The sequence below is a fragment of the Dromiciops gliroides genome, chromosome 3 (assembly GCF_019393635.1).
Source record: "Dromiciops gliroides isolate mDroGli1 chromosome 3, mDroGli1.pri, whole genome shotgun sequence".
Taxonomy (NCBI): domain Eukaryota; kingdom Metazoa; phylum Chordata; class Mammalia; order Microbiotheria; family Microbiotheriidae; genus Dromiciops; species Dromiciops gliroides.
The window spans coordinates 247,704,324-247,723,789 of record NC_057863.1 but is presented as its reverse complement, the minus strand read 5'-3'; the positions used below and the strand labels follow the sequence as shown (position 1 = coordinate 247,723,789).

Below are 19,466 nucleotides of genomic sequence, written 5' to 3'. Positions count from 1 at the left end.
AAATGGAGCAGGTCAGAGCTCTTGTGCTCAGTAGTGAGACTGGGTCTAGAAGCAGCCCTTTTACTTTTATTCTGGAAAGATGAGAAAATACAGTCTTTTAAAAAAAAAACTCAGTAGAAGAAAAATTGGATTTATTCCTTTTGCATCTATCTGGAAGAATTAGGAAGAGTGGTTCAAAATTAGAGAAGCTGACTTTCACTCTAAAACAAGTCATAAGAACTTACTTGCCTATAAGAATTTTTGCATAGAGTGGTCAGAAAATGGAATGGGTTGCTTTGTAAATTAAGGAGTAAGCCGACATTCAAAGCTTTTAAGGAGACATTGCATGACCATTTGAAAATATTATAGAGGGAATTTCTCTAGTAGGTAGGGATTTTACCTTAATCATATCTAAGCTAAGATCCACAGAAGATTCAGAATTTTATTTACCTATCAACATAAAAGACCTGAAAAATGAAACACTATCATTGACAATTCCCTTCTGTTAAGGGGATTATCTCTTTCCTAGTGAATAACAATTGTATAGTAAAATCACCTTATAAGTAACAGTTCAATGGACTATAAAAAGCACCTTTTATGAAAGAGGTTCCAAATTAGCCAAAGCCTTGTCTTAAGGCAAAGGAAAGGAATACTTGGCAAACCTATTTATTCAAACCATCTGTGAATGGTTCTAATGATTCATAGCTTTAGCGGGTCTCCAAAAAATATTTTGTTTATAATCTCTATTTCTTTTCTACCACCCTGATAAAAAGTGAAAAAAAAAAAAGCATCATCCTTCAGAGATAAAGATGAAGCTAATAAACTAGAGAAAAAGATTACGAACTTTTAATTGCTTTTTGTCTCTGAAATTGTGATATTTATACTTGTCATATTTATCTTATAACATTCTAAACTCCACGAGAGCAAGGATCATTATATTTTCATCTCATCACGTACTCAGCACAAGGCTTTATATAGGGTAAGTATTTAATTTTGAGTTGATTTAGTACATTGATTTAACCACATAGTTTTTCTAGGTGACCATATTATAAACCATTTAATTCAACAACCACATTGTAAGTGCTTTCTATGTACAGAGTCAAGTTCTAGCCCTGAGGGACATAGAAAATTTAGAAGACCTGAACCCTATCCATATGGAGCTAGAGGAAAGTGAACAAGATGGACAAGAGAACATGCCATTCAAGAATCAGTTGTTTGACCTGGAAAAGAAAATTTAAGGAGCACATGCTAGCTGTCTCCAAATATTTGATATATGCTTATGGGAGAAGGAGTAAACACTGCTTTCAGAGACCAGAATCAGGAGGAATGTGTAGAAATTTCAGATAGATTTCAACTCAATATAAAGAAAATATAAATATTATAAAATTAATATATGATATAAGAGAAATAAAAAATAATATATAATATACATATAATATGAGAACATTTTTCTAAAAATCAGAGGTATCCAAACATGAAATGGATTGTCTTTGGAGTACTGATTTTCCAGTCAATGGAAAACTTCAAGAGGTATGTGGGAGAAGAATCATTGGGTTAATTGTAGAAAATATTTCTATTCAGATATAGGTGGGAATATATATATATACTCTCAGGTCCAATTTAACTCTTAGACTCAAGGACTTTATGGTACATATAAGTATAATCCAAAACAATAAATGCTAAGTATATTGGAAAAAGATCAAACAAAATTCTATGTGAAGTCCAAGGGAGGTGATCATTATCAACTGGGCAGTCAAAAAGATTTCCATGAGGAAAAGGCATGTCTTATTTGTTTTTTAAAGGATAGGTGGGAATAGGGGAAGGACAATATTACAAACAGGAGCTACTGTTTGTGAAGTATCCAAGCAGGTTTTTTGGGAACTGATATTAAGTCAGATGACTAGAATACAGATTACATGGAATGATAAAATTAAATAAGGTTGAAAAGGAAGAGTGGTGCTAGTGAAATATAAGTTCTTAAAATTCAATTCAACATACATTTAATATATTCTTTTAGGAGAGGGACTATTTGTGGACCATTTGACTATATTTAATTTGAGTCTTTTTTTTTTGTGGGGCAATGAGGGTTAAGTGACTTGCCCAGGGTCACACAGCTAGTGTCAAGTGTCTGAGGCTGGATTTGGACTAAGGTCCTCTTGCATCCAGGGCCATTGCTTTATCCACTGTGCCACCTAGGTGCCCCCTAATTTGTGTCTTTTAAAAGAAATCTCCAACATCAAGTTTGGTGCCACTTCATAAATGTTTGGTGAATTGAATAAATTTACATATTTTATAGGGTAATAAATGCTGGAAAAAAATCTAGAATTTTACTCAGTAGACAATAGGGACCTATGATACATACAGACACATAAATCAAACATGACCAAATATCTGTCTTGAAAAAAATGGTCTGATAATTTTTTTTAATGATGGATTGGAAAAAGGAAAGAAAAGTGTGAAAACTTGTTATGTAAATACTCTAATATTCTAAGTATATGATAACGAAAGTCTCTATTATGGTATTAGCAGTGAGAATAGAAGAGATGGGTAATCAACAAATGAAGTCATGTAGAAGAATTGGTTTGGGAGAATGCTATTAAGCTTAGCTTTGAACTTGTTGAGTTTGAGGTACCAGTGGGATGTTCAGCTAGAATTATAGGTGGTCAGGGGTTCAAGTCTGAAACTCAGAGAAAGATCAAGATTGAAGTTAGAAACTTGGGAGTCATCTGGGTAGAAGTGAAAATCAATGCCTTTGGATCAAATAAAACCTCTGAGAAAGAAGATAAAAAGATAACAGAAGACCAAGAACAGAACTGTGGGGAATAGAGGACACCCATGTCACCACCTGGGAAAAAGGGAGCTAGACAAAACCTATTAAGTGTAGCAAGAAGAACTCGAGGATTCTTCTCTGATGAAGGAGCAAAGGCAAGAGAATTTTCATAAGGAAGTGGTCAACATGTCAAATACTCTGGAGAGGTCAAAAGGGACAGAAAAAAAAGACCACTGAACTTGGGGATGCAGAGATAGTCTTGAATTTGGGGACGAAGAGGTAAAACTTCTCTTTGAAAAGAAGAGAGAAGTTTCAATAAAAAAAAATGAATGTGAATGCTGGATTTCCAATAGCAAGCATTTGAAAATTGACTACTTATGACCAAAGGTGCTTAAATATGATGATGTGGTAGAGAGTGAAGGCAAGTGGGCCTCAAATTCCTCATGTGTAAAATGAAACGATCAGACAAGATGATCACTGAAGTCCCTTATGACTGTAGAACTATTAACTTATGCATGGTCTGTACTGAAACCAATCATCAGCCTCCCTTGATAACCAGTTCAGACTGTAGAAATATCATTGGGTCACTTAATGCTTATTTGTAGTTATTTCAGATTTTATTGATAGGGAATTCTTAAAACCGATTTTCATTAAGAAATTGATATTATTCATGTTTCAGGGTAAAGTAAATAATTACTGCAAAATTGAAACATTTTCTCTTTGAGTGGATGAGTGACTTTCTGGTTTTGGGCTATTTTGAATAAAGAAATAGAATTCATCACATCTCACTATAGTCATGTCATCATAGATTGCCATAACCCTTAACGTGGATAATTTGCTTTTAATTTTACATTTATGTATTGAAGATGAGATACAATTAACACAAAAATCAATAGCATATTCACTAGGCAATTTCTTTTTCAACATGAACAAAGGTATTATTGAAATACTAGTACAGTGGGGAAGTCACTTACTGGACCTCAGTTTCCTCAAATTTCAAATGGATTTGGATTCCAAGGCTTTTTTGAAACTCCTTTTAGCTCTAAATCTGTTATTCCCATAAGATTGTAAGTACCTTGCAGGTAGAGATTGTGTTTGCTTTTATTTGTATATGTATCTCCCAGACTTAATACAGTGCCTGGCACATAGTGTGTGCTTAATAAATGTTTATTGATTAGATCCATGATGATATCAACTATCTTATATACTGGATTTTTTTTTTTTTTTGAGACTCGGTCCTTATCTCATCCATCATTTATTGGCACATGAGCTTTGATCTGCCTCATTTCTGACCTCGGCCTGACTACCCTTTCTTAGGCAGCTTGCTCATTCCAGCTCCTGAGAGAATCACCACATTAATGGAAAACTTAGTGCTTAGTCCTTTGCAGCTCAGAACTCCTAAATTCACACAAGTCACCAGTCTCAGCCTCATTAGTAGCAGAAATTACTGGAGTGAGTGTTCCACCATACCTGACTTATTTACTGGAAAATTCGACAAGTCTTTTCTGGAGATTTTGGCTAAACACTTTCCTTGTTCTGAGTATAATTTTATAAAAAAGGTATAAACTATCAATGGGGGCAGCTAAGTGGTGAGGTGGATCGAGTATCAGGCCTGAAATCAGGAAGACTCATCTCCCTGAGTTCAAATCTGGCCTCAAACATTTACTAACTGTGTAACCCTGGGCAACTCACTTAATCCTGTTTGCCTCCATTTCCTCCTCTGTAAGTAGAACAGGGGAAGGAAATGGCAAACCACTCCACTATCTTTGTCAAGAAGGCCCCAAATGGGGTCATGAAGAGTTGGATACAACTGAAAACGACTGAACAACAACAAATCAATGGGGAAAAATAAGACTGAAATTATCTGTGTGAAATGAGAGATGATATGCAGTGTTGAAGATCATTTTATCAATATTCTGTATTTTCAAGGATGTTTTTTTTATTTCTTCTCTTATTAGAATCAGTGAGTTCGTTATTGCTCTCTCCTGCTCTTATAGAACTTTGATGGAAGTAAAATTATATGTAATAGAGCATCTAGTAGAGATTATATCAAAGGATATTTTTCTGCAAGTTTTCCCAGAATCCTTTATTAGATTCATCTATTTCCTCATCCTCCACTTACCTTCCAACTTCTTTGAGGTGTTACTACAATACTTTATTTTACAAAGAAAATTAATAGTTCACCAGATGGAGAAATAAATACTATTCTGTTAATAAAATGCAAGGTTCTTATATATATTGATCTACTTTAAGCTATAATTCCCTGTGTAAGAATTATGTCCTTTTGACATCTAGTGAGGTTCAAATCCACAAGACTTAGCTAATAAATAACAATGATGTCACTAATAACAATGTACTTGGCCTGAACTAAAGTTCTTCCTGGACATAAAGACATTTTTTAAAAAGTATAAATAGTTGTTAATAATTGTTTTGAAACCTTTTGAATTGTGGAAGTACTAATCTAAGAGCATAAAATCAAAGAACATGAGATTTGAATCCTGATAACTTTGACCCCAAGGCCAAAGATAGAGTTTTACTACTATCATACTTTAGCAGAGATAAGAAAAATTTTGAGCATTAATGAATTTTACCATTAATTAACAGACCTTCTTAGTTAAACCTCTTTATTGATTATTAAATACTACAGAATTACATCTTTTTTTTTTTTTTTTTTGCGGGGCAATGGGGGTTAAGTGACTTGCCCAGGGTCAAACAGCTAGTAAGAGTTAAGTGTCTGAGGCTGGATTTGAACTCAGGTACTCCTGAATCCAGGGCCAGTGCTTTATCCACTCCGCCACCTAGCTGCCCCCTACAGAATTACATCTTAAGCACTTTTATGATCACTCTGCAATTTGTGCAGATAGGTGGCACTGTGGATAGATATGTGGATTTGGAGTCAGGGAGACCTAGGTTAAAATCCTAGCAGATACTTTAAAATATTTGTGACCCCTAAAAAAATATTTGTGACCCTGGGCAAATCACTGAACCTCTCATCCTCAGTTTACTTTTCTGCAAAATGGAGATAATAATTTCACCTCTCCCCTTCACAGTATAGCCATGAGAATCAAATGAAAGGGGGCAGCTAGGTGGCACAGTGGATAAAGCATGAGGACCTGAGTTCAAATCCAGACTCAGATACTTGACACTTACTAGCTGTGTGACCCTGGGCAAGTCACTTAACCCTCATTGCCCCACAAAACGAAACAAAACAAAAAAAGAGAATCAAATGAAATAATATATGTAAAGTATGATGCAAAGCTTAATGGGCTATATACATTCTAGAAATAATAATAACAATAGTAATTATTATTATTGTGTCAAAGGGGCATTGACTCTAACTTGGGAACACTACAGGGCTTCCAAATAAAAAGTCACCCATTGGCATAAAGTAAATCTAAGGAGTATAGAAGGGGGATTATGAAAAAGAGAAATGTGATAACATTACCTACCTTCACCCACTTACCTAAAAGGGGAATTTTGCAGACAATAAAAAAATGGTAACGTAAGAACAAAGTTTTGAAAATCAAGAGATCATGGTTGTAGGGTTAGCTCAGCACCTAACTTGTCTCATGTCCTTGGAATAAGTCTCTTATCCTCCCTTAGGCTTAGGCTTATCTGCGAAATGTGGGTGTTGTGTTAAATCAATCCTACTGCCCCCTACCTCTCTAAAATCATCCTATTATACAATTGTTGTAAGCCAATTCTTGTATCTTGGCTCTATTGTCAGTGACAATTTGTCACTTGATTCTGAGATCAATCAGAGGATTGGGAAAGCTACTTCAACCATGGCTAAGCTTGCCAAGCATGTCTGGGCAAACAGTAAACTGACAATACGAACCAAATTTGCTGTCTTTAGAGCACGCGTCCTGAGTACTTTACTGTATGGCAGCGAAACATGGACTACGTATGCTAGACAAGAGAAGAAACTTAACAGCTTCCACATGCAACGCCTTCGGCGCATCCTTGGCATATCTTGGTCAGATAGGATCACCAACACAGAAGTGCTCCAGCACGCGCAACTTCCGCATCTACACACTACTGAAACAAAGATGGCTGAGCTGGCTTGGTCATGTGTACTGCATGCAAGACAGGCGCATTCCTAAAGACCTACTCTATGACGAGTTAGCCTCAGGCCAAAAACCTGCTGGACACCTCCAGCTTCACCACAGAGATGTATGCAAGTGAGACTTGAGGGCTCTGGGAATAGACATCTGCAGCTGGAAGGAGATGGCCAAGGACCGTGCCTGATGGAGTTCAGTACTCAGGAGCAGCTTGCTTGCAGCTGAGATGGGCCTTCAAGCTCGGGAGGAAGAAAAACGAATGAGACGAAGGAACCAACGAGCAACAGAGAGCAGTTTTCCGATATCCTCGTTGGGGCAGGAGCTGCGGCTCCCATATCAGGCTGCACAGCCACACTGTGGCCCGTGGCTCTTCAAGGTGCTGATCCACCAGTTGTCTGTGACTGGTGGAAGCCTACTACTACTACTATACAACTGGCCCATTTATAAAAAAAGAAATAATGATGGTAACTAATATCAAAGAAATATTTTGAAGATCAATGAGTAAATGTTTATAAAAGGCTCTGTATTGTTCTCAAGATATTTGACCTATCTATATTTTAGTCATATTATTATAATGTCTATTTTCACTCCCTACACTTCTTCAAATTTCAATGGGATGTCAATTGATCAGGATACTTACTTTGATGTTTAAAAATTATCACTGAGTTCTTAGGTGTAGTCACCTGGCTCAGTTTTCTAAACCCTTCATTTGGGGAAAGTCAAGTATATCTTATAAAATAGTCAAGTTTGAAAATCATGTATTTGTGCCTTGATTTTAGAACATTCAGAGGTAATCATCCGCTGTAAAACTTAAGAAATTATGAGTAGCATAAGCAATTTAATACAAATATCAAGCAAACATATTGAGGATTCTTTCAAAATAAAGGAAAAGGTGGCACAAATATTCCTTAGATCTGACTTGCACATTTCTTTTATGTTTGAATTTCAAATCTTACCTTCGACAATACTAATTGTCAGTAAAGGGGCTGATCTTTTTTTTTTTTTTAACAGCTTCATACTCAGAATGTGCTGTTTCTCTAATTCTGGCATTTGCCTATTCTAAATACCCTATCTTTAGAGGAAAGGAAACACATTTCTAATCTGTTACAACCAAAGAGGCTGTAGAAGAGTCCAAAATCTAGGAACTAGGGATTATTCCAATCATTTTTGGTTTCCTTGGGAACAGCATGACCATGTCCTGATTTAATATGATATTTTGTGCCCACAGTTGGATGTCAGGCAATTTCGATATTCCATATAGGACTGATAGCGAATACACTGCTAGGATAGAAATCTCAAGTCTAATCTGGTACAAGGTTATGAATGGCAAATGGTCGTTCCTTGGGTTCAAAATTGCTATCGGGAACTCCAATTGTGGTCCCCTCTGCTCCACTGTGCTACTGCTTTATTTATTTTTCCTTAGCTTTCTTCTATTTTGGGATAATTCTTACTGTGAGATTTTGGAAGGGATTTGCTTCAACAGCTGAAAATATGTACCCTGCTCTTTTTTTAGTTCCTAGAAAGTCAAACGAATGCATGTTAATCCACTTCTTCCCTGCCACAAAACCTAACCACCTCATCCACAGAACCAGCACTAGTAAGTAACCCTTTCTTTGAAGAGGGGAAAAGAAAGAATAAACACTCAGTTTTAAACAAAGAGAATTTTCCCCAGCTAAATTAGTTCGACACCAAGCCAACTTGAGTTCAAGTGGAAACAACAGTGACCTCCGGGGAAGGGAAGGGGAAAAAAGTGTCCTGGCACCATCCTGTATTGACTGAAGGAGGAAGAGAATTTAGAGGCTTCCATCTAGTTTGAACTTGGCTATGCTCAAGTTCTTGTTCTTAGACTTATTCTGATGGCAATAATGGGGCTATTTCTGAAAGACTATGCAGTTTTAAGACTTGGCAGAGATGTGCTGGGTTCTTAGAGAAGCCATAATGGATAGCATGACTGCCTGTTCTGACCTCCCTTTGTGGCCAGCTTCAAGGTGGAAAAGTAGTAGATATTAGCATGATGGGGAATTGGTGATGAAGACAGATATGGAATAATCAAGAGAAGTAGTAATTATTGTAAGCAGATGAGAGAGACACATATATGGAGTGAGGGGTGTGTGTGTGTGTGTGTGTGTGTGAGAGAGAGAGAGAGAGAGAGAGAGAGGGGGGAAAGAGAGAGAGAGAGAAAGACAGAGAGAAAGACAGAGACATAGAGACAGATAATGGGAAAGAGAAAGAGGGAGAGAGAGAGAGAAACAGAGACAGAGAGACAGATAATGGGAAAGAGAAAGAGGGAGGGAGAGAGAGAGAGAGAGAGAGAGAGAGAGAGAGAGAGAGAGAGAGAGAGAGAGAGGGAGAGAATGTTGTGTGACGCTGGAAAAGACAAAGGACACAAAACATACAGTTGAGTGCCAGTGGTCTTTCTTTGTGAGACCTTGGACAAAGTATTTAAACTCCCTACACCTTGCTTTTATCAATTAGAAAATGTAGATAGTGAAACTTTGCATTACCTGCTTTACCAACTGGCTACTGGAAAAACACTACTACTGTAAAGCTGCAGTCCTCAAGAGCATCTGTTCATTTTCATTTAGTCTCTGGCTGGCTGTCTTCAATGACAGGGTTCTTACTGTGTTAAGGAAAACAGTGCCTGCAACCTCCTAACCCTGGCTAGAAAACATGGTTGTTTTGGGGAAGGCAAGGGCGGATGGCTAGGTAGGCCAACAAGTCTCTATACAGAAGGCTTGGGAGATAGTTTGTTGACTTTTTCTGTTTATGAGTCCTGAAGTCTAATTTTGCCAAAGGTATATTCACTGTGATTTTGCCCAAGGAGTTGGAAAAGGAAACATCTTCCCACCACCAAAGGAGAATTATGACTAGAAACCATAGGGTCTTTCTATGATCGGCTAAAAGGCCAGTTTATTTCTTCTGTACAGTAGGATAACTGAGATTGTATAGGAGTAAAACGGCTGACATTTATGGTTTTTAGTTATTGCTCATATCTAATTTAACAAAATGTCTAATTTTCTGTAATTTAAACTGTTCATCACCATGTAACCATTACTGCGAAATGAGTAGTGATTCCATGTAGAGAAATGAATTAATGATTTTACAACTGCATGCTTGATTCTTTTGAGTGAAAAAGGATTTTATTTCAGGCTCTACACATGAGTCATCAGTTTCCCTCAAATATATACTAGTGATGCTTTCCTTTCCATAGAAACAATACATTCTCATAAATTTAGAGCAGCAAGGGATCTGCGCTAAATCTCCTCATTCCACAGATGAGAAAAGTGACACCCTAGAGAGATTAAATAGCTTTCTCAAAGTCACCCCATTACTAAGTTTCAGAAACTGGGATTTGAACTCAGCCCTTCTAACTCCAAATCTAGCATTGATTCCATTTTAACAGGCTTCCTTTTGATCTAATGTAACTCTTGAGTGGCTTAACTGGAAACATTTTCATGAGAAATTAACATCAACTAATAGAAATACTTCCATTAAGTCCATAAATTCGTGGATGGTAATTTATGGAGCAAAACAGGACAGCAGATAGATTCATTTAACTTGCTTCAGGGACAGAGTTAATGAAAATACCTTACCCGGTTGGTTTCACTTTTTGAGCGGTCATTCTTTGCCCTTGCAGACCTTTCTGCCAGCTTCTTCTGCCTCTGAGGGCCTCTTCCAAAAAAGATGTAGTTGACGAAGGCATATTCAAGGAGGGCCAAGAAGACAAAAACAAAGCAGCCCATCAGGTACATGTCGATGGCTTTCACGTAAGGGATCTTAGGCAAAGTCTCTCGAAGGTGAGTGTTGATTGTTGTCATAGTCAGTACAGTTGTAATTCCTACAAGAGAATTGTGACAGTAAGTTCCTGCAGTTTGGAGTTTCATCTTTCCTATGTTAAAAAAAATTCCCCAAATAGCTCAAGTCATTTCAAATGATGGATTGGGTATTATTGGGCTCATGTGTAGTAGGTGAGATTGAAATGCAATACAGCATAAAATATGTCATTTGGAGCTGTGTAGGCAGAAATATCACATTTGGAGTGGTGAAATGACATCTCTACTCTGGGGAAGATAGCACTTAGAATACTGCATACAGATCTGTGTTCCATAATAGCAGTATGTTATAATAAATGGAATAGAATTTTGAAAATGGAGATGAAAATGGGGAAGGTACTAGTGGGGAAAGTGCTGTACATGAAGAGTTGGGAGAAATGAAAATAAATGGGATTAAATAGGAAATTTTATAGAAGTATCTAAATGTCTGAGTGGGAAAAGCATTCCAGAAGGAGAATTGTATCACATGGCTCCATGAACGAACCTGGTAAAGATGTTTAACAGAGGCAAAATGAAACTTACTGATGGAGACATGCTTGTTCAATTGAATTGGATTATCAAAAAGTAACAGAGGACAGTCAACTGTTTGGGAAAAGCACTAGAAATATCATCTTCTGGACAATTTCAATTGCATGGGATAATTCCAAACATATATGGAACAAGAGAGCAAATAAAATAGTATAATCCACATTCCTGAAGAGAAGACACTTATCTGTGTACCCCTCATAGCACCTAGCAATGCCTTACCCATGAGAAGTCTTCAATAAGTATCTGGCAACTGAATTAATTTGCTTGAAACCAAATAATAGAGCATTTTCTGTGTTAATAAAACTGATAGATTCATTTAAAGAATTTGTTATGAAGCTTCTCACAATTATTTTACTCATGTCAGTCTTGTCTCTCGAAGAAAACTATAAGAAAAGGGATAGAGACCTTACCTTATTCTTCTTTCACAGCTAGCACTATATCAAACACAGGACTAGGTGGCATACAGGAGTTCAAGAATGCTTAGATTCAGAGAAGAATTGAATTTTTAAAATGGAAAGGATTTTATGGGTGTTCTAGTCCAAGGCTTCTTAAACTTTTTCTACTTGTGATCCCTTTTTGCCCAAGAAATTTTTACACAACCCCAGGTATATAGCTATATAAAATAGGCATACAAATCAAATATTTACTGCCAATTTTTTTGTGATCCCCACATTCAGTTAAGCAACCCCATAATTTAAAAAGCTTTTTTCTAGTTCAGTAAGGGAATTGAGGTTAATTTATTTGCCTAATGTCACAGATATGGTTAATCGACAAGCCTGAACTTGTCTAGTTTAAACGAAATTTACTGGTGAGAGGGTAGGAGAGTCACTCAGTTTTTGATGGTAGAATAACTCTTTTGGTCTAAGGAATATCTAGGAAAGAGGTGGCATAATACTGGGGCTTTGAAGTGAAGAAGAGTTGGATACAAATTCTGCTTCTGACATGCTAGCTGTATGGCCACAGGCAGGTAGATCACTTCATTTCACTTGCCTTAGGGAGGATGTTTAAGTTTCAGAAGACTTGTGATAGGCTTCCATAAAGGGAGTTCCCTCCTCCACTGATGAAATCATAGTTCTAGAATATATTCTCCCCTCCAAAAAAAAGTATTTGGAGAATAATTTTATCAAGAAATATTTTTCAAAAGTAAGTGACTTAGGGGCAGCTAGGTGGCACAGTGGATAGAGCACTAGCCCTGGATTCAGGAGTACCTGAGTTTAAATCTGGCTTCAGACACTTGACACTATTAGCCGTGTGACCCTGGGCAAGTCACTTAACCCCAATTGTCTCACCAAAAAAAAAAAAAAGAGTAAGTGACTTACTCCTTTCTTACAGGTAAGATTTATCTGATTCAAGATGATTTTCTTTTTTGAGGGGACAGCACACAATAATAACAAACAATAACAATAACAACACCATAACTTGCATTTGTTTATAGCACTTGGTTGTTAATTGCTTTCCTCATAACAACCCTATGAGGTAGATAGAAGTGATACCACTCCCATTTTATAAATGAGGCAAAAAAAAGAATGGAAAGCCCTCCTATACATCAGTCTTAGCCTTTATATGGACAGATTTATATATATATATATTTACGGGCAGGCCCACCTGTTACATAGGGCTTATACTGAGCTAAAGGAAAAAATACTACAGCAGTGTTCCCATGAACATGTTGACCGAGCATTGGAAAACAAATTGTCATGTGAACAGTTTGGGAGAAGGACAAAAGAACATAGCAGGACAGGACCGCTGTGACTGTCCATTTCCCATACATCTGAGGCCCAGCAAGTAGGTAGAGCAGCACTTCCAAGAATTACCAACATGGGGTATCATTTCCTCTCCCCCCACTAGGGAACACCTTAAGTTATCAAGGAAGTGTAAAAAATAAAGTTCAGTATTTTAAAGGAAAAAAAGACATTTTCTTTTTTAAAGTATATCCATATAATTGGTTGAATACTTGCTCAGAGTTGGCAAGGATTATCATTATCTTGTTTCATCGATTGTGATAGTAAAAAAACTGCATCAAGACCACCCATAGAAGCACTTGTAGATTTTGGAATGGAGCCTATGTCTCTTACTTTGAAGTTATAGTCTTTATCCTTCTGCCTTTAGCACCACTGCTAAAAAGACAGAAATAAATAATAGAGAAAAATAATTTCAGGTCCAATGGTAAAACAATTGTTGATGAACTTTATAAAGAACTTAGACTACATTTTATTTTAAGTTAAATCTTACTCTAGTGTCTCATTGTGGTATGGAAAGGACCCTAGGTGGCACAGTGGATAGAGTACCAGGCCTGGAGTTAGGAAGACTCACCTTCCTGAGTTCATATATAGCCTCAGGCATTTATGAGCTGTGTGACACTAGGCAGGTCATGTAACCCTGTTTGCCTCCATTTCCTTATCTGTAAAATGAGCTAGAGAAGGAAATGACAAACCACTCTAGGATCTTTGCCAAGAAACCCCAAATGGAATCAGGAAGAGCCAGGCATGACTGAACATAACCGAAGAACAACATCAAACTAGGTTCTCTAAGGCTAAGACAGTGGACAATAAACACTGGAAGGTAACATCAACTTGGGAAGGCTTCAAGTAAATCCCAAGCCTGGACCAAAGGTTTGTTGTCCAAGGCCCAGCCTACATTGGTTCAGGTAGGTTCATTGCTATATTAGATGCAAGGTGATGCATTATTTTTGGACAGCATAACTTTCAAAGACCAGTTGAATAGTAAATAGCACACAGTCAGGAAGACTTGGGAATGAATCTTATCTCTGCCATTTACTAGTTAGGTGATCTTAGACAATTTTCCTAATCCCTTATCACAGTTTCCTCATCCATAAAATGGGACAAATAGCATCAGTATTCTTAATTTCATTAGCTTGTTGTAAGGCTCATATGAGATTATGTGGGCAAAGTGATTTGCAGACTTCAAAATGCTATATAAATGCTTGTTATTATTATTAATAAGTCACAAATGGATTGTAACCTGTAACAATGGAGAAAATCTCCACATCAACCACGGATCCTTAAAGTATGCACTTATACCATTTTTATATAATAATTTCATTGGAATGCTTCTCACAATACATAAGTGAAAGCAATATACAAAATCTATCATTGTTTTAAGAGTATAAGGTAGAATAATTATCATTACAAGAGTCATATAGTTGACACATTAGAGAGAGCTCTGGACTCGAAATCAGGAAAAACTGATTTCAAATGTGGTTTCCAACATTTATTGAGCTGCTTGGGTAAATTTCCTAACTCCTGTTTACCTCAATTCTTTATATGTAAAATGGTGATAGTAATAGCACTTACTTTCCAGGACTGTTGAGAGGATCAGATAAAATACTATCTATAAAGCACTTTGCAAAACATAAAGTACCCTATGTTTTATATACTACATATAATATAATTATATACAAATATCATACATTACATAGATATATACATATCACATCATTTCCAGTAAAAAGCTTTACTTAATATTCAGCTTAATCTCCAACTCTCTTTTTCTTGTTGTTTTTAGCTGTGTCCAAATCTTTGTGACCCCATTAGGAGTTTTCTTGGCAGAGATACTGGAGTGCTTAGCCATTTCCTTCCCCAGGTCATTTCATAGGCAAGAAAACTGAGATAATCAAGGAAAAATGAATTGCCCAGGGTCACACAGCTAGTGAGTGTCTGAGGTTAGATTTGAACTCAGGAAGATGAGTCTTCCTGATTCTCTACCTGGCACTCCATCTACTATGCCACACAACAGAATTATTATTTCTCCATGTGTGGTTCCCCCCTGCCCAGCCCCACCAATAATTTTCCCCTTCTAACCTTAATACTTGTTACAGATCACATTTTAAGGTGCTGATGGAACATGGGAGCAGTATTCTCATCCATTTTATTAATGCTTTGGCTATTGCATCTAACCAGAAAGACACTTTTCCAATTTCATGGGACACGATCTCAAAAAATGTCCTATCATTTCAGAAAATACACTTTAACTACTTTTGCTTCCTCCCCTGGCAGGAGACTCAACTGAGTCATCTAATAACCTGTCTATACCTCTATTATCTAAGAGTATCCAAGCAATACTGCAATAAAAAGTGACGGTGTTGGACTATAGTTTTCATGTTCTTGTACATTTACCAGGCAGTTAAATTCTTTTATAAATTGTTAACTCAGGTTGGAATTGCTTCCAAATGAATTCTGACCTGGACTAAAGTTGACTAAAAAATAATGCCATATTTGAAAAGTGATAAATATCTATAGCATAATTTTACATATATATACCTAATTGTGTCTAATGGTAGCCATCATTAGGATGGAGTGGGGGGAGGGAAGAAAAATAAATTTGCATGATTTTGTTGTATATTTGAAAGGAATAGCAAGTTGTATATAGTAGATGTGTAGTTTCATGTATAATCATCTTTTTTATTGTACTATGTTATGGAAGTGATTGTTTTATTCCACGAAATAAAAATAAAATTTCTTAAAAAGTAGCATGTCACAGAATAAAATTATAATTTACCAGGAGCAGTTAGCCAAAAATAGACTTATTTTTCATATCTTAATGGTCTTCTTAGAATTTGGCCTAAAACAGATTATCAAAAATTCCTGATTCCCCAGAGATTTGAAATGAATGATGTTCATTGATTCTTTGGTATTTCTGTATTGAGATTTATATCATCACATTATCCCAATGAAACTTTTTAAGTTTGCATCTGGATGATTTTGGGAAAAAAAGAATAGAAATAAGATTAACTCACCTAGCTGCAGGATGACTTTTTAGCAATTTCTTTTTTTTTTTCTTTTTTCTTTTTTTCTTTTTCTTTTTTTTTTTTTGCGGGGCAATGGGGGTTAAGTGACTTGCCCAGGGTCACACAGCTAGTGTCAAATGTCTGAGGCTGGATTTAAATTCAGGTACTCCTGAATCCAGGGCCAGTGCTTTATCCACTGCACCACCTAGCTGCCCCACTTTTTAGCAATTTCAACTTTTTAAAAAATAGCCATGATTCTACAACAAAAGGTTAGAGATCTCTTAAATAATCTGTGTAAGGCTCAAGGACTTCTCAGGCCCCTTCCTGCTCCAAGTCTAGGATACCATGGTCATAAGTAATGACATAGACCTGAAGTTGATGAACTTGGTTTTACTGTTTTCATTTTTAAAAAAACATATTTTGGTAACTATATTTCAATGTTTTTGAAATTTGTTGTTGTTGTCTGTCCTTTGTTTCTGAAGAGGATTTGTCATTACTTGCACTGAATTGGATTTAAATGAGGGAGAGCTGTGCAAGGTCACCAACCTCATTCCTCCAGAACCATTTGGGTCCAGTGGCAAGACAGATATCAGAACTACTGAGATGGCCCTAGATGTTTATGGCAATTGGGATTAAATGACTTGTCCGGGCTCATACAGCTAGTAAGTGGCTGAGGTGAAATCTGAACTCAGGTTCTCCCAACTTTGGGGCCAGTGCTCTACCTACTGTGCTACCTCGTTTCCTTTGTAATTGTACAGAAGATTGCTAAAGGGGTTGATGACATAAGAGAAGGTTAAGAAACCTTACTCTAAGAAGATAGATACCATGAGATGACTGAATCTTTGCCAGGGGAGCACCAAATGTTCAGTCCTTCTCCCAGTAAAACAGCTGATTAAAAGCACTAGGAGATCAGAATTGATAGCTACAGGAAGTGATGGCAACAGAGGACATCAGAGAAAAGATAGAAGAATGATAAAAGGAAAGTGATTAGGATGAATCACTGTGGAGGGAAATAGCTTGAATTCCTGGAGGTAACTAGTTTAAACACCTGCCTCCAGCATCTAGTTATCATTCTCTCCACCACTGAAGAGTCTTATGTAAACACCTAGACTTGAGCCCTGGGTTACACCTCATTAAGCCAACAAGCTACATCTGCATTATATAGTTACAGTAACTAGGCCTCCACCTCACTGACTTCAGCCTTTCTTTAATCATTACAGCCAATTTTTTCCATACTTGTAGGCATAGATTCTGTCCCTCCTTCCTTTGTAGTCAGGAAGTTTAAAATTGAGCAAAGATTCCATGCTTTTAGCAGCAAACTGAATCGAACATGTCCTGAATGCTAGTACTACATTTTCAAAGGACAGAATTTTCTGGACTCCCATGCCCTTTGGGCAGAGACCAATTATTCCCACCTATGGGGAGTGGGGTGGGGGGGGGAAGAGGGGGGGAGATGGGAAGGAAGGGAACATGTATTCATTAAGCACCTGCTTTACAAATATCTCATTTTCTTCTCACACAAGCCTGGAAAACAATCATGATAATGATGATATTTATATAATTCTTGCTATGTGCCAGTTACTGTGCTAAGGGTTTTACAAATATTATCTCATTTGATCCTGTAATGATTGGAATGACGCCACCTGCTGGAGAGTTACTGTAGGAAAGCTCCGCCATGAGGAGAAGGTGTCTGAGGGCAAGCCATGTGGCTTCCCTTGGCGTCAGGAAGTGACATTTGCTTGTGGGTACTGTCAATCAAGGCTGCAAGCTAATTAGCTTGGAGCTGTGTGGACATTTGGATGGGATGTTCCCAGTTTCACAGGAGGCTTGTGGGATGAAGGAGGTATGGTTCTCTCTCTTTCATCAGGGATTCTCATGGCGAGTGGAGCTAAGATGTGTGCTCCCTGAGACAGATAGATGTAGGCATCTAGGCCTTTCTCTCTCTCTTCACCAAATTCTTATTCTCCTTAATAAATGCTTAAAAGTCTAAACTCTTGTTAAAGCTTCTAATTTAATGGTGATCACTCATTATATACTTTAGACAGTATAACTTGAATTTTAGCCCCTTACAATTCTCACAACAACCCTGGGAGGTAAGTGCATTATGATTCCAAATTTTATAGTTGAGGAAACTGAACCAGACAAAGGTTAAGTGACTTATCCAGATTTGATTTCAAGTTTTCCTGACTCCAGGCCTGGTGCTCTAGCCAAAAGCCACCCATCTACCTTTCTTTCCTGGCTCCTAGAGCCTGAGTTGAGTTCTTTTGACAACAGTAAAACTAACTCAAGGTATCCAACTTGATGTCCTGACTTCTGAGAGAGAGGTAAGGGGAGAAAGAGGAAGTGGGAAAGTGAAGGGAAGGAAAATGTTCATGTAAGGCCTTCTTAACACCCCCCCCTCCCCTTTTAAAAATTAGGTCTGTAATTTAATTGATACAGGGCAAGTCTCAGGAAAGAAACTTGCTCTTCCCATGCAGACGTTCATTTGTAGCTAGTTGGCAACATGGTGCACAGAGTGCTGGGCCTGGAATCAGGAAGACTCATTTTCTTGAGTTCAAATCTGTCCACACTTACTAGCTATGTGACACTGGGCAAGTCACTTCATCCTGTTTGCCTCAGTTTCCTCATCTGTAAAATGAGCTGGAGAAGGAAATGGATATCCACTCCAGTATCTTTGCTAAGAAAACTCCAAACTGAGTCAGGAAGAACTAGACATAACTTAACAACAGTCTTAAAGAATCATTTAGGGGGGCAGCTAGATGGTGCAGTGATAGAGCACCGGCCCTAGATTCAGGAGGACCTGAGTTCAAATCCAGCCTCAGACCCTTGACACTTATTATCTGTGTGACCCTGGGCAAGTCACTTAACCCCAATTGTCTCACCAAAAAAAACAAACAAAAAAATCCCCACAAAACTCCAAAGAATCGTTTAGGGTAGGGAGAGGTTAAGTGATTTGCCCAAGGTCACACAGATTGGGCATATCAATGGAGTTACATGAACACAGCTTGTCCCAACTCAAAGGACAGCCCTCTATCTATCTATCTATCTATCTATCTATCTATCTATCTATCTATCTATCTATCTATCTATCTATCCACTATTCCAGACTACAATTCATTCAAAACTGCAAAATACATTTGAATAGTGGAAAATGTGGATTATACTTCTCTGATTAACTGAATGAACAGTATAAATAGCTATAAGTACAGTGTTATCTAGAGAGAGGAAGAATGAGATAATCACTCTTAGGCAGGGCTTCTTAAACGTTTTCCACTTGTGGCCCCTTTTCACCCAAGCAATTTTTTATGCAATCCTGGGTATATAGGTGTATAAAATAAGTATACATAACCTTTTACTCTTGTCAAGTTTTTGGGACCCCCACATTCAGTTATGTGACCCCATATGGGGTCATGACCCACAGTTTAAGAAAATTTGTGCTAAGGCTTCATTTCAGTTCTGTATTTCTCTGGGATAATACTTTAAAAGTAATTTCATCAATACCTTTTGCTTACAAGCTTTGCTGTCTTAGCTGTGTCTAAATTATGATT

At 37.3% G+C, this 19,466-nt stretch overlaps 1 protein-coding gene across 2 annotated transcripts in view; it reads right to left on the bottom strand.

The window, feature by feature from the left end:
* Positions 1–19,466, bottom strand: part of GABRB3 (gamma-aminobutyric acid type A receptor subunit beta3) — a 276,919-nt gene that overhangs the window by 18,324 nt on the left and 239,129 nt on the right. For both annotated transcript variants that reach the window (XM_043994838.1, XM_043994839.1), the window contains one exon: positions 10,404–10,648. In XM_043994838.1, coding sequence (XP_043850773.1) covers positions 10,404–10,648 — 245 coding nt within the window. The remainder of the gene's footprint in view (positions 1–10,403; positions 10,649–19,466) is intronic.